The following is a 25,965-nucleotide window of genomic DNA, read 5'->3' on the forward strand; positions in this document are numbered from 1 at the left end:
GCTATCTCTCTCACTTTAATTCGGCGGTCTTCTAACACCATTTGGTAAACTTTAGCGATGTTATCGTCAGTAGTTATCGTTTTTGGACGTCCCGAACGTTCATCATCTCCCAAGCTCTTACGGCCACGTTTAAATTCGGCTGCCCAAAAATATAATGTGGTAAATGACGGTACACAATATCGGACACAGAATCTAACTCATCTTTGATTTGCGTAGGGGTATTCCCTTTAAAAAACAAATATTTTATATTATAAATACTCGATTTTTTCCATTTTCACAAAAATACTCACATCGACTCACTCCAACGACTGTCAAATAAAAACCGCGTGTCAAAAATGGCTGAAACTTTGAAGTGTTGCTGTCAAAAGATGCACAATTACATTCCCTGACTTTAATTGATGTGTGCTGCCATCTTCAAGTTGAGGTCGGAAACTTTTTAGACCACCCACGTATTAAGCTATGTTCTTTCGAACTCACTTGCTAGGTATCTCATAACGGCACACTCGCTGACTAAAAACTTTGGCTGCATATTTGACTTTCATTTTTGGCACTGTTTTTGGATCTATATGGTATTCTGTCAATTTATTAATTATTCTTAATTCATCTTCTTGACAGAAGACAGAGTCTTCATGCAATAAAATTCTTAAATATTCCCATTTTGCCAGCTTTTCTTTTTTTTTCTTGAACAAATTTAATATTTTTTTTGTCATAAAAATATTACTTAGTCTTTTTAATAGATGAGGTGTATCAACTAATGGACTCTTATGGTGGCTATTAATATTTTTTTCAAATCAAACTTTTTGGTAGTACTTTTACATAAAGTAAATAAGATTAGTTGCTTTCTTTTAGAATTAATACCTTTAATCACCAGAATTAGTGCATGATCAGCAATGTTTTTTGTTTTTTTAACTCCCAAAGTTTTCAAAGCCAATTACTTTATTTTTAGAAAAGTAGAGACTAGGTGACAATGCCTCCTCATCAAATAAAAGGTTATACAACCTATTCTCAATAGGATGTTTTCTGACAGTTAATTTCAAATGGTTAAAAATATCTTTGTTAATTTCTGGTTTTATACCAATCCGTAAGCAAAACAAGTGTCCGATAAACAAAGCAAATAGTCCAGATGTTACGTGTCAGAGATAACGAAAACCAGTTTTCAAGCCAGATGTCATTATAATTCCTCAAGTAATATTTAATCGCATTATTCAACAAAACCTCTGTCGAAGACGTCCGAACGTTGAATTCTTTGTTAATACCTGGTTTTATATTAAAATAATTCAAGAGGCATTGAAGTGTTCGTATAGAAGGCAGAACAATTAATTTTCTTAAGAAATTGTAACCCTAGCTTGTAATTCTGCTTTGTAATTCTGGCTTTGTTTTAAAATAGATGCTTCCATAATTTTTTCTTCGAGTGTAAACTTTCTTCCCTTTGCCCCAACTTTACATTTTGCATCGATTTTTTGGAATGATTTTTAGGAATCCGGCATTGTTTAAATTATTCTCATGCACAATTTGGTTTGAGATAATTTCATGGCTACCATGGATTTGGGTTAAATTTAATACCCTCTGACTGAGGCTTTTAATCACTTTAACATGATTGCCTTGACCCGAAGTCATAACAAATTATTCTTAGTAATGATCTTTCCACTTATAAAAAACCAGTCAATTGCAAGTCTGTTACTTTCTTGGGCTTATTAAACACTATTAAACACTTCACAAACTTTCAAGACAAGGGCAGGGAAAATAGTTTTTTATAACAGTTTTAATCACATCTCCAAACACAGACTACATGACAATAATCTCAAAATAAATGTTTTGAAATGTGCAAATGTAACTCTTTTATTTGATACCTCACCATGAATTTATATTTTTATCACACTAGATAAATTACTCTATTCAACGTAGAAGCATTACACTTTCTTATTGATGGTGAAATTTAACACTACCGTCATGCTACGCCAAGTTTGCCATGATTTCTGGATTTAATCAAGGTTTTAAAGTAAAACGACTCAAGGGTTTTTGAAGACTGCGTATGAATGGAAAAACAAACATTGTTTTTATAAGTTTATATGTCTTCTGGCCCTGTATATATATATGGATAGGGTCATTATTTTTTCTTCTATACTATTTGCGCTGTAGCATGGTGCGGGTGACAGTTTCAGTAACGTTTCGTTTCACTCTTGAAAGTCGCCGCGTTTTACAAATTATGACTTAGTATTTCAGCTGTAACACATTCGTAATAAATTAAAGCATTAATTACTGAAATAGTTTAAATTAAACCAAACCAGAATGTTCTAGTGTACAAATATAATCTAATGGAAAGAAAAATTAAGTAAAGTATTATGCGTTTAACGTAATACCATAGACGTATTTAGTGATGGGATGTACTGCTACAATGGATAGTTGATGTTTTTTTTATAATAAAAAATATACATATATTGGCTGTAGTTCAATTATTATTGTAAAAAGTCTATAATTATATTAATGAAACAACATATCTTATATAAAAATGATTTTATTCGTCTAAACTCATATCAGAACCAGGAACATCTAAATTGTCACTAAATTCATCATCTGTATCTGTGACGGATATTATTAACGATGAGTCCATTATATTGTCAATATGGATGTCACGACCCCAATCAGACATAATGTCCCTTTTTATTTTATTCACAACCTTCGACCAGTCTTCAGGCTGAACTTTGTTGATGGCGTCTTGTAATAGGGCCAACATCTTATTTGCCGTAAATGGCGGCGATGTATTATTTCTTGCGGTGTGACCTTTTATTTGGGCCCAAATCAGCTCAATAGCGTTATACTGACAATGGTATGTAATGGTATGGGTGGTAGTCGAAGGACCTGTTGGCCTTTTTCTTTTGCCATTTCGCCCAGAGCATAGGTAGGAGTTGATGGTTTATGACGTCGTACTAACCACTTGAACGCGTCCGCCCGCGCGATCGTAATTTCGCAGCGCTGAGCTATAGCAAAGTAAAAAAAACCCTACACATAGCTGAATCTATGGAGAATTGATATTTGTTAATATTAAAAGACAAATATTAACTTAAAGTACAAAAAATAAAATAAAAATGTAGAAACATAGGTAAAATTTTAGTTAACTTTTATTTTATACCAAGTTTTAGTACTTTACTTTATAGTTTATATTAATTTTATCTATTTATCGTGAAAATAGATTATATAAGCTTTCATTTGGTACCTAAAAGTCAATACTTAACATACCGTGAATTTTAAAATAAACCAAAACAAAAACACTCTCTCCACAATTATCACGACTCGCATCGCGATAACACTCGACAGCGAAATGTCGTCAAGATGGCCGACCTTTTAAAGTTTCGTACACACTAGTTTTAGCGCAAATGCTTATATGTGAAATAAAAGACAAATATTATATGCTATTATTTTATTTAATATTAATATATAAAAATGGTCATATTATGTAAAATAAAAGGTAAATATTAGGTGCTATTATTTTATTTAATATTAATATATAAAAAATGTAAATCATATTATGTAAAATAAAAGGTAAATTTTAATTAGGTTTTATTATTTAATTATACTTAATATATATTATATATTAAGTATAATTAAATATATTATATAAAAGTTGTTATATACATATACATCGTGAGGAAACCTGCATGTGTCTAATTTCATTGAAATTCTGTCATATGTGCACCCACCCTGTTCTTCCTATGGTTTATGATAGGCCTTAAAACAACCCTCGATGCAAAGATTGACGTCGCATTCTTCGCACTTCCAAATAGTCCTGGTTTTTTTTGGACACATCCAGCAACATGTATTTTTTGATCCTGTTCTAACCGGAAAGTGGTTGCTGTCAACTATGGGTCTGGCCTGTGTTTTATGTCGTACGGTAGGTCGGTTCACAGTCGTCACTACTTGTCCAGTCGTATTTGATCTGAGATTCAAATGTCGTGATTCACTTGTCAAATCTATTTGTCGATGTCTTTTCAGTAAGTCTTCCGCAAGTACAGTCCGAAACTTACGATGTTATATTTTCCGGTGAACACTGGAAAATATCACAAAGCAATTGAAAATTGCAACATTGTACAGTCTACGTAAGAGTTTTTTGTACCAAACTCTGTTCCTCACACGTTCCACGGGCTGAGCAGACAGAAATTGATCTTTCCTGTCTATTCCTCCCATGGTCTTGTTGTAGTCGAGTACTATGCTTGGTTTATAAGTCAGTCTGTTGTATTTGTCTGTAGTCTCAATTTGAAGGTTATGATATGTTGAGATCAAGCTCACAATGTTAGCATCTCGCCATACCAAAACGGACAAATCAGAACAGTACGTGGCCACTACTTCACCTTGTCGCAAATCTGTCTTTTTTAGGTGTCTCACTGTGTGAGTCTAAGTGTTCCAAAACAGTCTGTCTTTTGATTTTTAAGACATCGCAATAGTAAAGGACTATTATAAAAATTGTCCATTACTAATGTATGTCCACGGTGAAGCAGGGGCTCGATCAAGTCGTACACAATCTTGGCAGTAGCCGTTGTAGGTCGGTCATTGTAAAAACACGTCGGTAGACTGTTATTCGTCTCGTCATTATCAGGTCTGTCAATCGGCTGTTCGTCGTCTGGTTGGTCCACCTGTCCGTCTGTATTGTCAGCAGTCACTTCTGTGTCTTTGCCTGTGTACACAAAAAACGCCCAGAGATAGCCACTAGCCGAATCACACAGCTCATATGTTTTCACACCCACTTTTGCGGCCTTGGACTTTATCTTTTGGGCGAAACTCAGCCTGCCGTGCCATTTGAGGAGTGATTCGTCAATGGCTATCACTTGCGAAGGCATGTACAGAGTCGAAAACTTTTTGTTAAAATAATCAAGTATGGGTCGTATCTTACATAGTTTAGTCTTGTCCTGTAATGTCTGCGTGTCGGCAAAGTGAAGTTTTTAACAATAGAAATCTGTTATAAGACATTATTTTTGAAAAATATTGGAATGTTCCAAACCCGTTAAATCTAAAATATGCCTCTTCTTCCGGTAAAGGAAAGAGGCCCTGTAGGATTTGTATTGTTAAAAATGTGATCATTTCGTTTCTGTCGGTAGGAGCCCACCGGTTGAACCGAGAGTGAGTGTATAGCTGATTCTGCTCTCGCAGCAAAGCTATCTTCTGCTCTGCGTACCGATTGGTCTCTGTGCAAATAACATCGATAAAGTCGACGTCGAACATCTTGTCGAAAATGTCAGTCGGTCGAGTCTGGACATTAACGTCAAAAGTTGGTCCTGACGTTCCAGTAAATATCTCACGCTGACCGTGGAAAGTCTGTCTGTCTTTACTCCAGTTAAAAGTGTAACTGTCATCGGGCATAATGTCACGTACAGCTCGATCATTAGCGTCATCTTCCGCCTGTAAAACTTTGGTCTGAAAAGCAGTTAAGTCATTAACGCATGCGGGTTCAGCCGCAGCGTTACGCTCCAATCTAATCGGGAGGATATCACTGTCCAAGTCATCAATATTTAGGTTGTCATCATTGTCACTGTCATAGAAGTCAACAACACAGAAGAGACACCTGAAATAAACTTTGTATATAAAACCCATCACCCTTACCGATACTAGTATGAATAAACACCGGCTATTAATACTAACAAATTGCTGGGGGACCAGAACTACAAGGGCTGGAAGTGGATGCCGCGGCAACGACAACTTCTGCACCGATTTCTGTACAAAAGAAATTTAATTGAGGTAAAAACAATAAGAATTGATCAGAATCTGATTCTGACTTTTGATTGGTAAAAGTTAGTTAATTAGCAGTCAGAATCAGATTCTGAAAAACATTTGCTTTTTGACATTTGCTGTTAGGTCCAGTCTCTTTCTTCCAGCTTTGTTGACTGAAACAAACAGATTTTTCACGCAAAATTATTCTTACCATGACTCAAATAGACAGAAAAAACATACCGGGTATAATAAGAGCTGCATCAGAGGGACACCGTTCTGTAAAAATAACTTTAGATGTAACGTATTTTAAACTAGGCAAAGTAGTGCGGCAAAAGAAAGAACCTTCTTAACGACAGAATGAGATACGCCTGACTTAAATGCAACCACTGCTGGTTCTGTGTGCCAGTTTTCTTAAATTAATAGCTTTACTTGACCACCACCACCACTTTATTCCACTTTATACATGGCAAATCACTAATAACCACAACACGATCAAGTCATGATCTTACCTACAAATTGAGGGCCACGTGATGTGGATGGAACTGCTGCGAGTTCACCTGGACGAGTGTACGAGTGTTCTGAAACAAACAAATTTACATGTAGCGAACTTTAAACAAAGCAAATTACTAATGACAATGAGGTAATGATCTTACCTCCTGGTAGGTTTTTGAAGACACAGGGCATTCGTTCTGGAGATGCCTTTCTGTAAAATAATTATGTAATGTAATATGTTACTGAAAAGACAAACTGATAGTTTTAATATATAGCGATATTACACACACACACACATATATATATATATATATATATATATATATATATATATATATATATATATATATATATATATATATATATGTGTGTGTGTAATATATATATATATATATATATATATATATATATATATATATATATATTCATACTTTGTTGCTCGTTTGCGTGGTGGTGCATCCGGTAGGAGCATGCGCTCCAGTTCAGCTTCCCGTTTGCGGGTTAAAAATTCTCGCTTCGCCTCTGCCGGGAGCGCGTTAATGCAGCGTTGGGTGAGTTGCCTCTTCGCCCGGATTTGGTGTAACGGGTCTTCTTGAATAGCACTGAAAAAAGTAATTTTTAAAAAAGCTGTAAAATATATGTCTGTATACATATGTCTTCCTGCAGACTTTTTCGATTGCTATCATAGAAAAAGATACGCACGCCTGTCCACCTCGTCCTCTCCCACGGCCTTGTCCTCGCGCATGCCCACGTCCACGTCGACGCGCCCCTCTTGCCGCATTGTTACTAATAGATCTAAAAAATAATTATAAACTGTTACTACTACTTTACGCTTTAATAGTTGCAAAATAAAAAGTTGTCACATATGGGACCCTTTTACTAAAAAAACGTTCACTTACAGTTGATCAATCAGCACATCACCACGTCCCCCACGGCCTTGGCTGCCACTGCCTTGGCCACCACAAACATTTCTATTCTCAGACCTAAAATTTGTATAATTCAATGTTAGATTTCTTAAAAATAAAAATATTCACATTCACGTTAAAACAGAATACAAAGCAGCAAATAAATTTTAAGATTTTTTGTTAGACATATTTTCCAAAACTCCAACTCCAACACACACACATACACAAAGCAACAAAAATGATACTGCATATTTTTTTATTTATATATTCTTCTCGTCACAGAACTAATCATGGATTGTCATTCATACTAAGCGTGTATGCAAAATTTAAACTCAATAGGATGAGGATAAGTGCTTTAAAATTTAGTTGCAAGATATAACCCGAACAAACAATAAAGTCAAATAAAAGTTTTTAATAAAAAAAGCTAATTAAAAGGTCCACACCAAATTTTAAAAACGCAAAACCAAATAAAAGCAAAAGCCAACGTGGAAAACCCATATCCCGCACAGTACCGTTTGCCGTTTGTACAAACCCTTATTTTGACAAAATACGTAAACGTTACGGGCGGCCGTAGTCGCCCGCCATTAAAATCTGCGGAACAGGACAATAAAACTTAAAATACTCACTTCTTTTGTTACATTTTAACCTTGAGAGGGTGTTTAAGCAGTAATTATGAATTGTTTACTGTCTACAAGTAATTATTAATCAATATTTTTTAAAATAGTAAAAACAGAAATACTTACATTATAAACACTTGCACAACCAAAGCACTTCACCAAAACACAAGAGTGATATTTGACATTTTTTTTTTTATTTCTGAGTAGCCACAGACTTCTGATGAATGAAACAGTACACGTTTTTTATCATAGACTAGCTGACCCGGCAGACTTCGTACTGCCTCATCGATAAATAAAAGACCTAATCTTTTATATAAAATGATTTTAAAACAAACAAATCGAATCCGTATTTAATAAAAAAGCATTTATTGAATAAAGCATGAATTATTATATTATATTATTTTCGATACATCATGTTGCTTGCTTACAAAACAGAGTTTTCCTGAAATACTGGCTATTTATAAGGTTTAAATTTGATATTCACAGACACACACTGTTAAAATACAGTCTGTTAATTAATTTAAAGCTTTCTCATAAACTATATTTTTTGTTTTGTTTTGTGGTGCGTAAATAAACAAAGAAGACGGTTTTCCGACGCGCGAACACGCGACGTATAATTGTCCATGCGCGAAACAGGGAAACTCCAAGTTGATTCCACAAACTTCTAACGACTGTCCTTGCGATTTATTTATGGTCATCGCAAAGGCCAGACGCACTGGAAATTGTAACCGTTTAAAATCGAATGGTAAGTCCGTTGGAATCATCGGTATCCGCGGGATCAAGACATCCTCTCCTTTATATTTTCCTTTTATGATTGTCGCCTCAATGACGTTATTCATCAGTCTTTTCACAGCCAGTCTTGTTCCATTGCATAGTCGAGGTTGATTAATGTTACGCAGCATGATGACAACTGATCCCACTTTTAACTGCAAATTGTGAGGTGGTAATCCAGGCAATTCCAGTGAATTTAAAAACTCAGTGGGATAGTTGACTACGTCATCCTGGTTCATTACGGTGTCGACTGATTTGAAGGAAACCAACTGTCCTGGAAGAAAATTCTGAATGGTCGCATTAAGATCCTCGACATCTTTATTTTTCGCTGCTAATATTGCTCGTTCACCCAGCCAATTATGGTTATTGAACTTTTGCGCTATATCTGGGAAAACTCGCTGAATAAGCTCCACTTTTGAGTCTGTGATGTGACAGAAATCTGTAGGTAATGTGATGAATCCGGTCGAGGTGTCCACTGCAACTTTATTATTTCCAATGTCTAACAACTGCTTCGCAAACACATTTGCAGTTTCATCTTGTTGCAAAAATACTCGCATGTTAGTTGTTAAGTGGAGTGTCTTTACGTACTGCCATAAATTTGATGATTTTAGGCATGCATTTAGTTCATCAGCAACAGTTGATCGGGGAATAACTGGAAGAGTCTGACGAAAATCACCTGACAACAGAATCATGGCCCCACCAAAAATATTTTGGTTGTCACGAAGATCTTTCAACGTTCTGTCCAGTGCCTCCAGTGACCTCTTATGGGCCATTGTGCATTCATCCCAAACAATCAATTTGCATACCTGTAGGATCTTGGCCATTGCGCTATTTTTGGCGATGTTGCAAATTGGTGTTTCGGTGATTTGCATGTTTAGTGGTAATTTCAAGGCAGAATGTGCAGTCCGCCCGCCTTCTAGCAGAGTTGCAGCTATTCCAGATGAAGCCAACGCTAGAGCAACATCATTTCGCGATCTGATCCTCGCCAAAAGCAATGAAATTAAAAACGTTTTTCCGGTTCCTCCGGGAGCATCAAGGAAATAAATTCCACCAGATCCACTGTTCACAGCTTCTATCAAAGTGTCGTACGCAATTCTTTGTTGTTGATTTAATTGTGGAACATTTGTACGAACTGTTTCGGCCAATGCTTCAATGTCGTACTGATGTTCTCTTTGCAACTCGTGGTTTAATGCATCGTGCATATGACGATTGGGTGCTGTCATTCCCAAACACGACAATACTTTATTTGCCATCAATAAACACATATCTTCTATCATGATCAATGTGTCATTGTAAATTTCTTCAGTCATTTGTAGTGTATGATTCAAAGTTTGACGGCGCACACGATGCAAAACATCCTCAGACATGTCATCTCTATACTTAACCCACAAATCTTTTGGATTCGAGGGGAAACATGTCGATATGATAATCGCAAACAATGTACGAATTTGATGCGGCGATGAAGATATTACGGAATCCTTGAGCGTATCATCCCAGTGCGAATCATTCTCAAGTAAATGTAATAGTTGACATGCCTCACGGTAAGTCGCACACAGCTGTCCATTAACTGTTCTCAGTTGTTGAAACGATGTCGGACCACGAACATTCACCAACAACAACCGCAAATAATAACATTGATCGTTATTTGGATGTACTGTGTAGATGCGACCCAGAGCATCTGAAGCAAATACATTTGAATGTCCTTCAACTGGTGTTCCTTGTTTTCGACGCTGAAACGATTTCGATGATGCGTTCCATGTGTAATAGCGTGGCATGTCAGCATACAGCAAAGTGCGAGCAAAATCATCAGTTTGACAGACTGTGAAGAAACTTGTTAATGTTGTCGACGGTGGATGTGCCGCCCTGTCTGCCGCGTTAGATTCATTAAAATAAACTCGTTGACCATTTTCTAAATGGACTGCCAAATGGACTACTGTAGGGTGTCTTTCATGGATCGCAAATGAAAAGATTCGCCAAATAGCTTCATTGCTACTTACATAGCGACCCATCTGGTACTGTGATATTTCATCATTTGCATTGGTTACACCGAAGACAGCCATATCACTACCTTTATTAACATATTTACATATGTACTTTATCGACTTCACAGAATTACAATATTCCACATTGATGTGAGTCTCAAAAGCTTTGGACAATATTGGCGAGTATGGCACAATCCAACGATTGTCTACATCAACATTTTGTCCTCTTACCTTCACAACTACCGATCGCCCACTGTCCGCAACTGATCGCCGACGATACAATGGGTATCCATCATTTCCCGTTATGGTTTCAGCAAGCAGGTCTCTTGGGTATCGCTTGGAACACCTACCGTCGACCATACAGGGTGAATTGTAGTTGAAATGTCCGCAAGGTCCATGTATCATGTGTTTGGTAACTACTGCATGCAATTTTGGGTCAACTATTTCATCTGGAATTTCAGCTGAAATTATGGAATCAATCTCATCTGGCCTTATTTTGTCCACTAACCAGACTAAAATGTGCGCATGTGGCAATCCACGCTTTTGCCATTCTACAGAGTACATCCAACAACGGACTCGGCCATACACACAATGCTTTATTAAAAAATTCATGAGAGATTTTAATTTTTGTTTAAAAACTCTGGCGGTTAAGTCATGTCTATCAACTGGTGTTTGGCTATGTAGTAATTCCTTCTCGATTTCGGACCATTTTGGGTTACATGTGAATGTAACAAATAAGTCTGGGCGGCCATAATGCCTAACATATGACATAGCATCCTGAGCATTCATTCATTTCAAACGGATGTATGTCAATCGTTCAGTCTCAATTTTGACATACATATCAACTGCAAACTGATGAAAAAGTCGTTGACACATCAAAATATGATTTACTTCACCTTGACGGATCATGAGTCTGTATGAATAGAAATTCATAGCACTAACTTTTTTGTTGGTTTCAGCACCTGCAATCAAAAATGATAAATGTTTAAATTGTTACTTCGACGAATTGAATTTAAAAATATTATTTAATCTTGTTCAATTCATTTACCTGTTACTTGATTTACCATTTTGATATTAAAATGGTATCCATCTTCCCCCTGCCAGAAGATTAAAGGATATTGTAGTGCATCATAACTCCTGTGTGTTTCAGATACACGTTTTAAATCACTATTCCGACGATGAAGCACAATATCTCTAGATTGTAAATTTTCTCCCACAATGACAACAGCCACTTCATCAATGGTAGGTGAATTGAACCTCCTTGTGTGTTCACCGGCAGGTGTTTTGTCAGCTCGAATAATAATGTTATGGCTATCAGATGGCATCCGATCCAATGCTATTTTGAACATGTTTACTAAATTGTTATTATGATGAAGAAACATTTGTAATTGTTGGACAATGGTTCTCTTCACTGTTGGATTGTGAGCACAACGATTATTAATTTCCGCATCTGAATTGCCCATAAAATAAATTTGTAAAAATTGATGATCTGCATCAGGTAGTGGTAACAGAGTTCCCAGTAAGTGATAAATTTGTCCTTGTATCTGTAATTTTTAAAAATTTGTCCATTAATTATTTCCGATATATATTTATTTTAGTACAAACTTGAATAATATAAAAAAAAATTCTTATATAATACCTTGAAAGTGGGCATGAAATTGTCTTGTATAATATGTGTAGCACCAAATGATGTCATCTGGAAACAGTTGTTATATTTCTGAATGTTGGTCAAGAAGTGCTTAGAATCATTTCCAATACCAGAAACTAAAGAGCATAAAGGATCTGGTGGTGGGACCAATTGTGGCAATTTTACTTTGCCTTCAGCACAACATAATCCAGTAGATTCACCAGTGTATTTTAACGCCTTACAATATTTACAAATTGTTTTCATTTCCCCAATTGTTACTGATTTGTCGGCACAATAATCAATTGCCGGATCATAGTGGAATGCAGCTCGTTCAAGAATCACAGGAGCACTGCGTCTGCGGATTCGCTCAATTTCATTATGTCTAGCTTGCTGTTGTTGTGTTTGATGTGCACGAACTCGTTGCATTCTAAGCCTATCTCCTACATTGTCACTCACTAAAGAACGCAATTCTGACATAGCAATACGACTATTTTCTTGATCTCTCTGTCTCTGGTCATCAGTGCGGTTAGCACGTGAGGTAGCTCTTCGCACATTTGATTGACTACGACGACCTACGTTAGGTCGTCTTCTCCTCGGCATCGTAAATTGTAATTAATCAAAGTGAGAAAATTTCCCGCTTATTTTAGCAGTAAAGTGTCACTATCACAAAGGATCACCAAAGTAAAGAAAGTTCTCGCGCACGTAGCCACAAAGATAGAAGGATGCACTCATAGATATCGTAACTCGTAACACAATATAATATCGTAATACTTTTTTCCGTGCTCTGACTGAAAAGCGACAGACAGGATGGATTGACATATTAGTTGGTTGTCAAATCTAATGTCAAATATTATGATTGCGTTCAGAAATTTAACTTAAGATTTATAATTAAACGTTTGTGACAAAACTTAAGATTTATCTTTCGATTTCTATATATAAAATAATCTGACAGATTAATAACTGAAGTTAGCTAAAATTAATTTTCTCGAAGCCAACCACTATGTATGTACTATGTATTTTGAGACTATGCAATTTTGTCGCGTTCGCGATTCACTTTCACTTTTGTTGAGTTTCGGAACGCGATATTAGATCCTCCAACGCGCATGCGAATTTGAACTTTATGCGGCGGTAATAAATTACAAATTGACTCTCCATTTTATTTAGAAAACGTTTGTATGGGAAATATAAAAATACTGTTTTGAGGATTTTCCCGGCAATTATTCGAATCTTTCTCACCTTTTAAACCTTCCCTAGACCTCCACGAATAATTCAAGACCAAGATAAGATAAATCCGTTCAGCCATTCTCGAGTTTTAGCGAGACTAACGAACAGCAATTCATTTTTATATATATAGATACGTATAGTGTCGAAAAAAAAAGCTATTTCAACGATAACATAAAGAAAAACGACTTAAAAATTAACAAGTCTGTTGGGCTGCCATAGTCGCCCTAACGTTCAACCGGAAAAATTTTTGGGCGACTATAGTCGCCCGGACGTTTGAGTGGCTAAGGCAATAAGCTCTGCTTTTAACATTTTTATATCTGCTGTAACTCCGTTTTCATTCAACCACTTTACCAACTCGCTTTTGCGGTTGGATTGGTTTGGGGGTTATTAACTTGTACCGAATGGTAGGGTGCGTTGTCCATTATTATTACTATAGGCTCTTTTAAATTATTTAATAGACCTATGAACCAATCTTTAAATTTTTCGTAGTTCATCTCCTCATGATACTCTGTAGTTTTTTTTTACTTAAAAGCCAGCAAACAATTAGGGACGAAGCCACTTGCTGTACCTGCGTGACAAATAATAAGGCGTTCGCCTTTGCCCTCCGGCACTTTGGTACCCGATTGTGCCGTATCGTCGGTCCAACTTTTACCCACTGTCTGGTTGGCGTTTAGCCACGTTTCATCCAAAAAGACAACTTTGCTCCAATCGCTTATGTTTTTGGCCTTTCTTAAGAATGAACATCTTGCTTTTGTAAATAAATAATCTTCCTTTTGTTAACTTTTTTGTAAACGAAACCAAGGTAAAGTCACCTAATTCCGCGGTATTTTCACCTGAAGTTAAGTGAACATTAAAATTTAAGTATCTAATGTGCTCTTTTGAAGATTTGGTTATATTTATCAGCAGTATTATTTATCTTACTTTTGAAATAAATCTACAATTGGTCAGTAAACAAATAGTATAAATGTAAAATAATGTAAAAAAATAAATAATTCCAAAGACCCTAATTCCGATTTAAAAATCCTAATTCCGATGGATTTTGTTCCTAAATCCGAGTGTACCTAATATTATAAAATGGAGGTGGGGATAATAAATACAGAGTGTCCAAAAATCAAGTCTTTTATTTTGAAATCAGTCTTATTGTTGGTACATGATTAATATCTAGATATTAATAATTCAAACATAAACATTAATAATACTTATGGCTAAATACCAATCTCGTAGGTATAAAATTAAAAATATAATCAACTTCAGCACAACATTTTTTTTTGTTCTATAATCCTATAATAAAAAGTAATAATTTTTAATAATCATATCAAAAATAACATCTAACTTTTCCTTATTATTAATGAGATCAAAAACTAGGTTACAAACTAGTTGTTAAGTAATAAGGCCCATTATTTCTAATTAAAAATAATAATTTCGACAATAAGCAAACAATAAAGCCGGTTTTGAAACTCATACTAAAAAGTTGCGTTTTAGTATGATATATATAATCAGTTATTTTTGTTTATCAGATTAAGTTTGGTATGGCTGGTACCGACTTCAAGCATAAAATAATATTTTTAACTTTTTAATATGCGTTTCTACACCGGAGCTATGATATAGTACCAGAGAATGATGAGAAGTATAAAAAAGCACACTGATTATCCAAATAAGAACTTTCTCCAAAAAAATTAATAAAAATGAGCTATGTTGAATTCTCCGATGAAGATTCACCGAACAAGTCGGTATAGGTTTTTTTAATACCAAGAACTTTTTTCCTTTTGATAGTCAAGGTCACATCTTCATTGTCGTCAGAGGATGCAGAGTTCAACATGTAAGTGGGGTTATTTGAAAGATATGGTATTTGTATCCTGTCACCTTCTATATTTGCCTCGTTTTCTTGATCTTCTTTAATTTTTTCAAGAACGTTTGATTTTTCTAATGTAATTCTATTTTTTTTTGTGACTTATTTTTTGTTTGTTTTTATTCTGCATTTTGAGTTTTTCTAATTTCTTTTCTTCTTGTTTCTTTAATCTCTCTGCACGTCTTTTGAGTACTCTTTCATTTTTTTCTCTCTTTTCTATTTCAACTCTACGTTGATATTCTATAAATTCGTTTGCAACTGCAACTGTTGGGGTGAGTTTTTTAGTTTGTTTAGTTGATGTTTTCTTTGGAGACTTTGGAAAGTAAAAAGCAGTTTTAAAAGGAGTTGGGAAGTTAAGTTTCTTATCGGAAGTAGAGTTATCAACTTCTAGCTTATCAGTCGAAAACTTAGGGTCAACAGAATTGAAAATTTTCAGTGCTCGATCACTGCTCGACTGCCGTGAGCTTGCCCTGGATGATGGAAATTTTTGTGAATTGGAACGACAAGCCTGCAATACAACTTCATTAGTTATTTTGTCAGAAGAAGTTTCTTTCAGTACTACAATATCTTTTATCTGTTCAGACCGTTCTGTATTAACATGATCAAAAATATCTAACGCTTGGTCACTGCTTGATCGTCGTGAATTTGCTCTGGATATATTAAGAGTCTTGGAACAACAAGGTTGTAATAAATAATCATCTACATGCTCAAGTGAGCTTTTCTTTTGCAAAACACTTCCAGAATCAAATGAACTGCGTCTAGAATTTTCATCTTGTGGCGTCAATGGTCGATTATTACCTCGTTGATTAATACCAATGCTCATGATAGATTCAGGATTAGGGCTCAAGGGAAGTATGACACTGCCATTCGAAGCTATTTCCATATTCAAAACAACATCTGACACATCACAATCTTGTATATTATTCAAAATTGTTGTGTCATTGAAAATAGTAGAGAGATTCGATTCTTCGTCTTGAATTTTCTTCCAAAATTCAAATAAACATCTATATTTTTCCTCACCTTTCCACACACTTCCTGAACTAACAAAGTACTCAAGTATTTCCGGGTCCAGCCGTTTCTCAAACTCCTTAATAAAATTATTAGATTGTTTTGTAGATGGTTCCTGTGCAATAATTACAGCGGTATCCGTTTCTTGCGGCATAACTTTAGAAAAATCAATATTATTGACATTAAACGGAAAAATTCCAGCGCTTTTAAAGCTATTTTTTATTGTTTCTACTTTAAGACTTTTATCGAAACATTTTTGTACTTCTTTTGCGAAATCTGTGCGTTTTAATTTGGCGTAATTGTTATTTACCCTGAATTCATGAACAATTTCCTTCCACGTACCCTTAACAGGTCGAAAAACTCCAACGTCTAGTGGTTGAAGGATATGCGTCGAGTTCGGTAGTAGTGCAACAAGTATAATTCCCTTTTCTTTACAAAAAAGACTCAATGGCAAGGAAATGTGCGAGGTGTGCCCATCCATAAAGAGAACAACAGGCATTGTTATTTTGTTTTCAAGTAACCATTTATAAAAAACATTTGCCACATATTCATAGAAAGCCTCCATGTTCATCCACCCTGATTCCGTGCACCCCATGTAGGTGGGACTGTTAGGGATAAGTTTTTTGGCAGGCGTTTGTATGGATACAGCACCATAGGTGGAGCGATTTTGCCACTGGCAGAAACATTTACTAAGACGGTCAAACATTCTTTTTCGTCGTTAGCAACTCGATTATACACTCTCTTGCTCCCTTTTTTGACTAATACGTCTTTTTCTTTGGGACACAGATAAAAAGCAGTTTCGTCGCAGTTAAAAACTCTTGACTCATCGTTAAGTACACTTAATAAATTATTGGTCTCAAAATAGTTATTGACTCTATCAAACCAATTGCGCACATCTTGTTCAGTTACTTTATTACGATGAGTAGGTAATGCTTGTGCTACTCTTTTTGCAACAGTCGGATGTCTTGATAAGAAACCGGTAAACCAATGTTTACCTGGGATACCATCTTTAAAAGTGTTCGGTCTTTTTAAATTTTCGACCAACTTGGCTACTCCTTGTTTTAATTGTTCTTTGGTAACTGGAAAACCTTGTTTTCCTAGATAATGAATCCAGTCAACAATTTTTGTTTCTTCCGCTTTTGAAAGTATTGTTTTTCTACCGGGAATGTCACCGCAATATTTTTTATCACGTTTATCGCGCAATGTCGTCTCTGGAATATTATAATCTCGAGAAACTTTATAGACGCTGCTGCCATTATTGATTTCCGTGATAGCATTTTGAAGATCTTTTTTTGTGTATTTTTTTCTTGGGTTCATTATTCTATAACAAAACAATTAAGATTAAATATTAAAATTACGTAAGTAAATCTGAAAAGAATGATTTATCAAAATTAATCTAAAGGGTCACTAGATGTATGGATGGTTTAGTGCTTTATAAACGAGAAAAGTTAGATAAGGAACACACTGTATTTTTCTGGTATCGATACCACGGAATTAAGTGTTCATATAACCTTATTCCGTTCTAAATACATCGGATTTGTGTTTTAATACTCTCAAACAAGTTTTTTAATTCCGAGTGATATAAAATAAAATATTTGTCAATATACCAATACTTAGTTAAATGCTATCGATATATATTACATTAAAAATATAAAGCATAAATAAAATTCAATCAGAACACACCAATAATCTAATAAAATCAATGTTGCTTTTCGAACCAAGAAAACAATAAAGTACCTAAAAAGGTATTATTTAGGTTATTATATCTAACAAATGTAACGTCAAAGTGTACATCGGAAATACATTTTTACAACTATTGGTTATTTAAGAGATTACTACTAAAATATTAATTTCTTAATCACAATAGTGAACTCAAAATTTAAAAAAACGTAACCCTCTTCGATTTCCTAATCCCGTGGTGTACATCGGCAATTAGGAACCTACTGAATTATTGGAAACCTAATGCCGCGGTATTTTAAAATCTAATTTTCTCATGAATTTCAGAACAAATACTCAAAATCTAAAACGTTTATATATTTTAAATACCCCTTTTAATATTCCTACATAAACAAAAAAGTCACAGATCGTAAAATTCACAAATTAAACGCTATTTAAAAAAATGTAGTACTCACGTAAATTAGGTTCGAAATACAAGAAGCGCGCTTCCGGGTCAGCTGCTGGCGTCGAACTAACCGATTATTTTAAATTGTGCACACACTATGGCAATAATTTGCACACATAAACATGAGTCAATATATTCTTAACTGAATTACGTATTTTGCGGTCAAAGTGAACTTGTAAAATTGAATGAAAATACCGTTATTCTAAATACATCGCAATTACCTGCCAGTTATGGAACCCCTCGGAATTGAGTGACTTTACCTCAATATCTTTCATAACTTGCCGCAACGAAGTAATACCTCCTTTGAACAAGTCAGCTTCTTTTAACGATTTTAGAAGCTTGAATAATGTGGGTAGCTCCTTTCTTTTATAATGATCATAAATATGATTTCAAATAGCAGCCTTAGCAAAATCATCTAAATCTGTGATTGGCTTCACTTTAGTCCGCTTTTTGTTGGGTGACGATAATTTATTTTCAGACATTCCATCTTGGCCAATTTTCTCACGTGTTATACGTGAAACAGTATTGCGGCCAATATGAAGAGCTTCAGCTACTCGGTCAACAACTTTATTCAATGATAACAACGCTCCATTATTTTGTTGTTCTCTTTCAAAGTAGCTCGGAGGTGAACAACAAGCTCCCTGGCCTGACTACCCAAAACAGTTTTTTTTTGTATGCTTAGGCATGGTTAAAACAACAAACTCAACTAACTTTAACAAATAAAGAACAAACTAATACAAATAACAATTTAACAAAAATGAAAACAAACAATGAAATAGCAATAAATATGTGTCACATACAAGGCGCGACTTTCGTACTGACAGCATCGCACGAGTAAACGAAATGGCCGCCGCACCGACGCGTCATAGAGCAAAAATGTTGCCATTAACCAAAGAATTGAATTGCATTGAGCAAAAATGTTGTTACGAAAAAAAATCATAAACCCGATTTTAATTATTTTATATAAGTACTATATATATTATTTATACTGCGAGTATCGTTAGTGATAAAAATGAATTACGCAACATCACTAGTCATATGGTACTGACAGATATCAACGTCATATGGGCAAATGTCACCCGCACCAAGCTACAGCGCAAATAGTATAGAGTATATCGTCTCTTGCCTTTGTCTTCCATTTAATTTGGAGTAATGTCAAAGTTTGAATATTATCTGGCATTTTCTCAATCACTGTCAAAAATAATTTTGACTTTGATAATTTTTCTGCAGCACGTATCCTTAGCGATTGAGATTTATATTTAAGGCTGAAAATCTTGCTTCGCTGCACTTGCTGCTTGCACGTAACGTCTTTGTGCAATGCTAATTCTGTCTCCTTCACATCTAATAGCTGATTGATCTAAGAGCAGATTCTGTTTATGAATGGCTCGAATGTGTACCAAAAGGTCCAGGCCTCATCATTAAGGCTTTGAACCTGAATGTAATTTTTCCTAAATGGAATAGGTAGATTCATCAGGACATCGGATAAAGGTGTGAAGAATACAAGTGATTTTAGTACAGATGCTACAGCAGGAACAGTAACCCTTATGATTTTAGTAACAGAACTAGTCTACAAACCGAAATCCAAAGACAGGATAGCATCAGGTTGATACTAGCGTATTTTTTTTAAAGTTATCATTATAATTCGCGGAGTCGATTTTGTTGTTTCATGTACCTATTTATACAAAAATTTATTAGGCAAACCCAACATTAGTTGTAGCTCTTCGTATATGGATAAAAGAGCAGCATTTTGTATACATGTAATTTCCAATAAACTGTGTTTCGCAGTTCGAGTTCTCCGTCGTTAGAAGATGTGTCATTCATACACCGAGATTACAAAAAAAATTCTAAATATACTTTATTCAAGTCTTTTACAAGCACTTTTGAATCGTCATTTAACAATTATATTAAATGAAGCTTGCTTAGGAAGCAGTAATACGACCATATCTAATAATTTCATACCACAAGCTACTCTAATTCTGATTTCTTGTTGCTCTGGCAATCATCTGTATTGCACTGATATCAAATGTTGCACTTATGGCCTCTAAAAGATTATCTACAACCATTTTAATTTCTTGGCATTGATTTGTCATGGAAATGTGGAAAGAGAATACTACATAACATCAGTATATTGAAAGTCATGCTGATATTTCAGCAGCTCACAGGTATTAACTTCCTTTTTCTTGCCACGGAAATAAAATCGTCATGAACTACTGATGAACTTGTTCTATGAGGTACTTATTTACACAGCTCGGTAACTGTGATGTACTTGAGAGTAGCACCTACTCTAGATAGAATAGGTTTCTTCTTGTAAAACTACTGATGAGGTTCATCACTACGACGGTGAACCCACATCAAAAAGGCAATTGCATATTTTATGGCTGCTGTCAAATTTAAGCTTAAACGAACAAACATCTACATATAGGGTTAATTCTATTTATCTTTTTGGACACCATATCAAAGACAATACTGACCGGATTCTGACAGGCTGAAACAATTATTTGATCTGGTACCCACACAGAATAACAGTGAATATAAACGAACACGTAGTTTATTTGCTCACTATGAAAAATTGATCAATATTTTTTCCAAAAAATAATACAATTGGTTGGCATTAAATCTTTCCCAATTGACGATACTTCAAAAACTAGCTATAATGAACTTTAGGCGTTATTCAGGAGATTACTGTTGGGTCTGATGCATCAGAATTTGATTGCTGCGTCGCTATCTCAAAAAGGGCGACATATAGCTTTTTTTGTAGAACACAGATTCAGAACGACGACAATCTTCGATCAAAAAAGAAGCATGCGCTATTGTAGAGTCTTCGTGACGTTATTGAATCTTCCACTTGTAAACGATCTAAGGATAACTCTTCCGGTTCTCCCGAACTTCCTTCTTCAAAAAAGACAGTTGCTCATCGAAAGTCGTTCCAGTTAGCTGGTTTTTAGAGGACCTTATGGAGTCTATCGAGTTTCCTCATGGTTGTGGAGAAATCATGAAATTTGACAGTTTTAAGATTTATTAGTCAATAAATCTTAAAACTGTCAACGCCTTCATTGTGTTGTGACCTGGATTTCAACTCAATCAGTTGTTATAACTTTTAAGTGTCAAATTCTCTCCAATAAAATCTATTCTTTCCATACCTCCCTTCCTGTTGAAAGCTATAATCTCCCTACTAAAATTGGCTTGAACTATTGTCGTTATGGCCACATCTGAGACTCAGTGTTCACATCCAGATGTTTTAAGTGTTCCCAATCCCATATAGGTGAGTTGTGTGAGGTTAAGAAAGGAAATTCTACATGCCTTCACTGTTCTGGTAAACACTTTGCCACGGATAACGATTGTCCTGAGTATTTGCGATAGCACTCAATAAAAATTGTTATTTCTCAGGATGTTGCTGTCCTAATGTCCGCAGATCCTCCGCCGAGATTGCAAAACAGATATTTTCCTCTTCTGTGTACAATCCACCAAGCCCTAGTCCATATAAATCCACCCCACCCCCTTCTGTACAACGTCCCGAAGTAACCTGGAATATGCTCTTAGAGAATGGAAACAACAGTTACATAGAGGCGGTATAATGTTGAGTGTCTCGAAAACCCAATACATGGTGTATAACGACCCAGATTCACTAAATAGCCCTATTGTCATCGATGGGCAGCAAGTTATGATCTGTGATGAATAAAAATATCTGGGTACTATTATACGCGACCAAAGAATGCTAGTGAAACTTAAGGGACTTATATGTATATAAAACCACTATCAGACCAGTCACCTATTGTAGCGAAGCCTTGACTCATCGCCATGTCCAGTGCTTGCAAGTGGTTGAAATGAAGATGCTTCGGTGGATGTGCGGAGAGAACAGAAGTGATGAAATTAGCAACGAGTACGTGCGCGGTAGCTTGGGAGTACGTGACATTGCCGACAAGGTCTAAGAAAGAAACTGACAAAATGAGAATATAATAGATATAAAATGGAACATTACAAACATAAAATAGAAATGGAAATACTTCATTTGAGGAAGAAAAGATTACAGGGTCGACCATAGTATTTTTATAAATTTATCTACATTTTTATAAACATATTTATTTATTTTTTAGGAATATTATTAATAACTTATTTTGTTGAAAATATAAGACAGATTTTTATTGTCAATTTAATTATGTTTAAAAGATGCTCATACTAAATAGAAAATAAAAAAATGATTAAAAAGTAAAATGTGTATTAATAATTGATGATCGAACAACAAAATTCTAATTGCCTTCATAGATTGTTTCATCAGTTTGTATTTCCTCTACACTATTTAATGTTTCCTCTTCAACTATTATGCTATCTCGCCTAGACAGTGCAATATTATGAAGCATTGCACATGCCACAATAATTGGTGGAATATTTTTTAACACTTACTCCCAGGCCATTACTTAAACATGGAAGTCTATGTTTTAGAACTCCAAAAAGCCTGTCAATGGGGTTCCTCGATGATATTTGAGCTCTGTTAAATGCTTCTTCAGCCATTGTGACGACCTCTGTGGTCGAGTGGTGTGTACACCGGTTTTCATGGGTACGCCACTGTGAGGTTCCGGGTTCGATTCCCGGCCGAGTCGATGTAGAAGGTTAATTAGTTTAATGTCATCTTGGGTCTGGGTGTTTGTGGTACCGTCGTTACTTCTGATTTCCATAACACAAGTGCTTTAGCTACTTACATTGGGATCAGAGTAATAATAGTAATAATAGACATGTATGTGATGTTGTCCAATATTTACTATAGTAAAAAAATATATATTATTATTGTGTTTGGATTTAATAGAGGAGTAAGCAAGAATGTCGACATGGTAACCACTGTCTCCTAAAAGCACATAATTTGCATAATCACCACGCTCAAATTGTGCACATATAGGCGAGTCGTTAAAAATAGTACTATCATGAACAGAGCCCGGCCAGCTTGCTACCACATTGCGGATGCATAATTTCGCATCACACACAATTTGAACATTTATCGAAAAGAACCCTTTTCTGTTGCGAAAGGTTTCAGCTTGATATCCCTTGTGAACAAAATTAAAAAATATAATTGTGTTCCCATTTATACGACACGTATTACTACTTCTAGTACTAATGTAAGTAGGTACCTGGTGAATTGATTTCAATGTGTGCACAATCAATAGCTCCCAATGTCCTCGGAAATCCTGCAATGGAATAAAAGTCGTTTGCCACTTTTAATCTTTCTTGGGATTTCGGCATTTTAATGAAATTGCAACTGAGTTTTGCTATTGCAGCTGTGATTTTATGTACCACACGGCGATCAGTTACTTGGTCGACATGGTCTGTGTCTCCTATAACTTTTTTATAGCTACCAGTAGCGTAAAATCGAAGAGCTATAAAAATTTGATCAAACAATGACTCCAGGTATAATACCGTATCTTTGGAAATACGGAACCGACTTAGAAATTGGTTGTCATCATATTTTTCGAAGGCATCCAACTTTTCTTCATTCTTACGGCTGCTACGGGATGTCGTTTCGTGTCCGAAATGTTGTCACGAGCTTTTGAATTAAAAATAACAAACAAATCGTTAAAAATTTTTACTAACTCAATCGTAGGACTACAAATCTTTGGGAAATGGGAAGAACGTAACGTCTCATCGCATAGTTGTAGAGCATTTGCGACGCTTCTGCTTTGAAGCTGGGTGGCTAACTTGACTTTCATAATTTCTTTGCGAAAATTTATGTGTCCCTGTGTTAGTTTGTTTGCAAAATTTAAACCTTGGTTCCTTTGCAGTTTGTTCAGATTTTTTAATAGTTGCCACCTGATTTGTTTGCCGTCATTATTAAAAATGATTGATTTAGCTTCAAAAGTGGTTCGTACCAATTTTATCATATGGCACAGATCAAAAAAACTGAAACTTTTACATCGGTATTGGGGTTTTTAAAAGTCGTTTTCAGTACATCATGATCAAGCCTGCTACCCAAAATTTTTACAGTTAGCCGCACAACCGTCAAAAGTTAAACTTACTACGTCAACTCCAGCTGAGTGACTTAATCTTAAGCAATCCATAATTAAATTAGCTTTAATCTCTGATGACAATCCTTTAACAAAGAAATGTGCAACAGGAATTATCCAATTTGCACATAGGCAAACTAAAACGAAAACATATGCTTCTGTTGCAATTTCTTTGATTTCTTATGGTCCAGTACTGTAATTGACTAATCCTTCTGTACTTTTGCCCGTCCATTGTGTTTGATGCCTCAGGGCCATTTCGTCGACAACTAGGCCACAGATAAGTCTTTTCCCAGACAGAGAACTTTATTGTTTTAATATGTCAAAAGCTTGTTTTGTAAAGCCTGGCAACATGGAACTATTTTGGTACCATTTAGCTAAAACACGAGGATGAGGAAGAGCAGAATGGAATACCCGTCTTATGTTTTTGTAAGCTGCCGAGGAATAAAAACTTAAAGTTAATGCAAATTTCCTAAGAGCAGCTGGATATTTCTTTCTGTAATTCTTCTTAGACTTTTTTATTTGAACAATTCTGTTAAACAGATTGGTTGGTTCTGCTTTTAAGTTGAGATCCAAAAATTGTTGTTCTGACACAAAGTTATTCTTTTTTAAAACCTTTACAATATTTGTCATATAGTATTTTTTTTGTTTAGTCTTTTATTTTTGTGTTTTAGAACTTTATTTTTTCTTTGTAATTCCGTCCTTTGTCTTTTGAACTCGCTTTTTCAGCGTCGTTTTTCTTGGTGAATCGAATACAGAATCCGTATCGGATATATTTACATGGTGGGTGTAGAAGCTCGTGGAATCATATCCTGCAATAAAAGCTTATATTATATTCTATAGCGTATTTTATTTTACCATTTTAATAGAAATAAAATAAATAATTTTGTAAAAAAATCTGGACACCAAATAATTTCGCATCTCCTTCAGTAAAGGTCAAACAGTCGAAAAACTTAAATCATTCAACTCAAAAAAGAATGTATTGTGTTATTTTTCGTTTTTAAGATACTTACCTTTAGTGTCATCTTTTAGGCTTTTAATTACACTTAAATTTGTTGCAGATTGGTCACACACAGTGACCACAACTGCCAAACCAGTACATGACATTTGTTTTATAACATTTATGAGCAGACTTTTCAAGTCTGATTTTTTGTACAGCCGTGGCGGAATGTAAAACAAATGGGTTGTTTTAATTTACTTTTTATGTCCTTTATCATAAAAACAAGGGCTTGATCGGTTATTATTTTGTGTCTCTTCCCCTCCAGTTATTTGGCACAAGACTGAAATAAAAGACCTGGTGACAGCGATACCTTATCAAATATTAATGTAACTAATTTTTTTTCTTTGGACGTTTTCTTGGTCGTGTTTTAAAGGTTTCAAACTCAAACTCGAATTACTCTATTCAACGTAGAAGCATTACACTTTCTTATTGATGGTCAAATTAAACACTACCACCATGCCATGCCATTTTTGCCATGATTTCTTGATTTAATCCAGATTTTAAAATAAAACGACTCAAGGGTTTTGAAGACTGCATATGAATGGAAGAACAAATATTGTTTTCATAAGTTTATATGTCTTCTGGCCCTGTATATATATACAACAACAACAACAGCCAGTAAATTCCCACTGCTGGGCTAAAGGCCTCCTCTCCCTTTAAGGAGAAGGTTTGGAACATATT

At 35.2% G+C, this 25,965-nt stretch overlaps 2 protein-coding genes across 2 annotated transcripts; both read right to left on the bottom strand.

The window, feature by feature from the left end:
- Positions 1 to 5,557: 5,557 nt before the first annotated feature.
- LOC124541657 lies at positions 5,558 to 7,961 on the bottom strand. The gene is made up of 8 exons (XM_047119584.1): positions 7,841 to 7,961; positions 7,092 to 7,175; positions 6,895 to 6,987; positions 6,624 to 6,794; positions 6,354 to 6,403; positions 6,210 to 6,278; positions 5,941 to 5,976; positions 5,558 to 5,703 (listed from the first exon to the last, which is right to left on the bottom strand). Coding segments are annotated over exons 1-8 (582 nt in total). The 5' UTR covers positions 7,843 to 7,961; the 3' UTR covers positions 5,558 to 5,626.
- A 220-nt stretch (positions 7,962 to 8,181) lies between these two features.
- Positions 8,182 to 11,534, bottom strand: LOC124541359. The gene is made up of 4 exons (XM_047119213.1): positions 11,516 to 11,534; positions 11,364 to 11,429; positions 8,319 to 10,928; positions 8,182 to 8,207 (listed from the first exon to the last, which is right to left on the bottom strand). The coding sequence occupies exons 1-4, from the start codon at positions 11,532 to 11,534 to the stop codon at positions 8,182 to 8,184; spliced, it is 2,721 nt and encodes a 906-aa protein (XP_046975169.1).
- Between the last annotated feature and the right edge of the window lie 14,431 nt (positions 11,535 to 25,965).

The sequence above is a fragment of the Vanessa cardui genome, chromosome 28 (assembly GCF_905220365.1).
Source record: "Vanessa cardui chromosome 28, ilVanCard2.1, whole genome shotgun sequence".
Classification (NCBI taxonomy): Eukaryota; Metazoa; Arthropoda; class Insecta; order Lepidoptera; family Nymphalidae; genus Vanessa; species Vanessa cardui.

Coding starts and splice junctions, on each gene's coding strand:
- LOC124541657 (XM_047119584.1), bottom strand. Junction 6,279..6,353: donor CTTCAAAAACCTACCAGGAG/GTAAGATCATTA, acceptor TGTTTGTTTCAG/AACACTCGTACACTCGTCCA. Junction 5,704..5,940: donor TGCAGCTCTTATTATACCCG/GTATGTTTTTTC, acceptor TCTTTTGTACAG/AAATCGGTGCAGAAGTTGTC.
- LOC124541359 (XM_047119213.1), bottom strand. Junction 10,929..11,363: donor CAGACTCATGATCCGTCAAG/GTGAAGTAAATC, acceptor CCATAATTTCAG/CTGAAATTCCAGATGAAATA. Junction 8,208..8,318: donor TGGACAATTATACGTCGCGT/GTTCGCGCGTCG, acceptor GTATTTTAACAG/TGTGTGTCTGTGAATATCAA.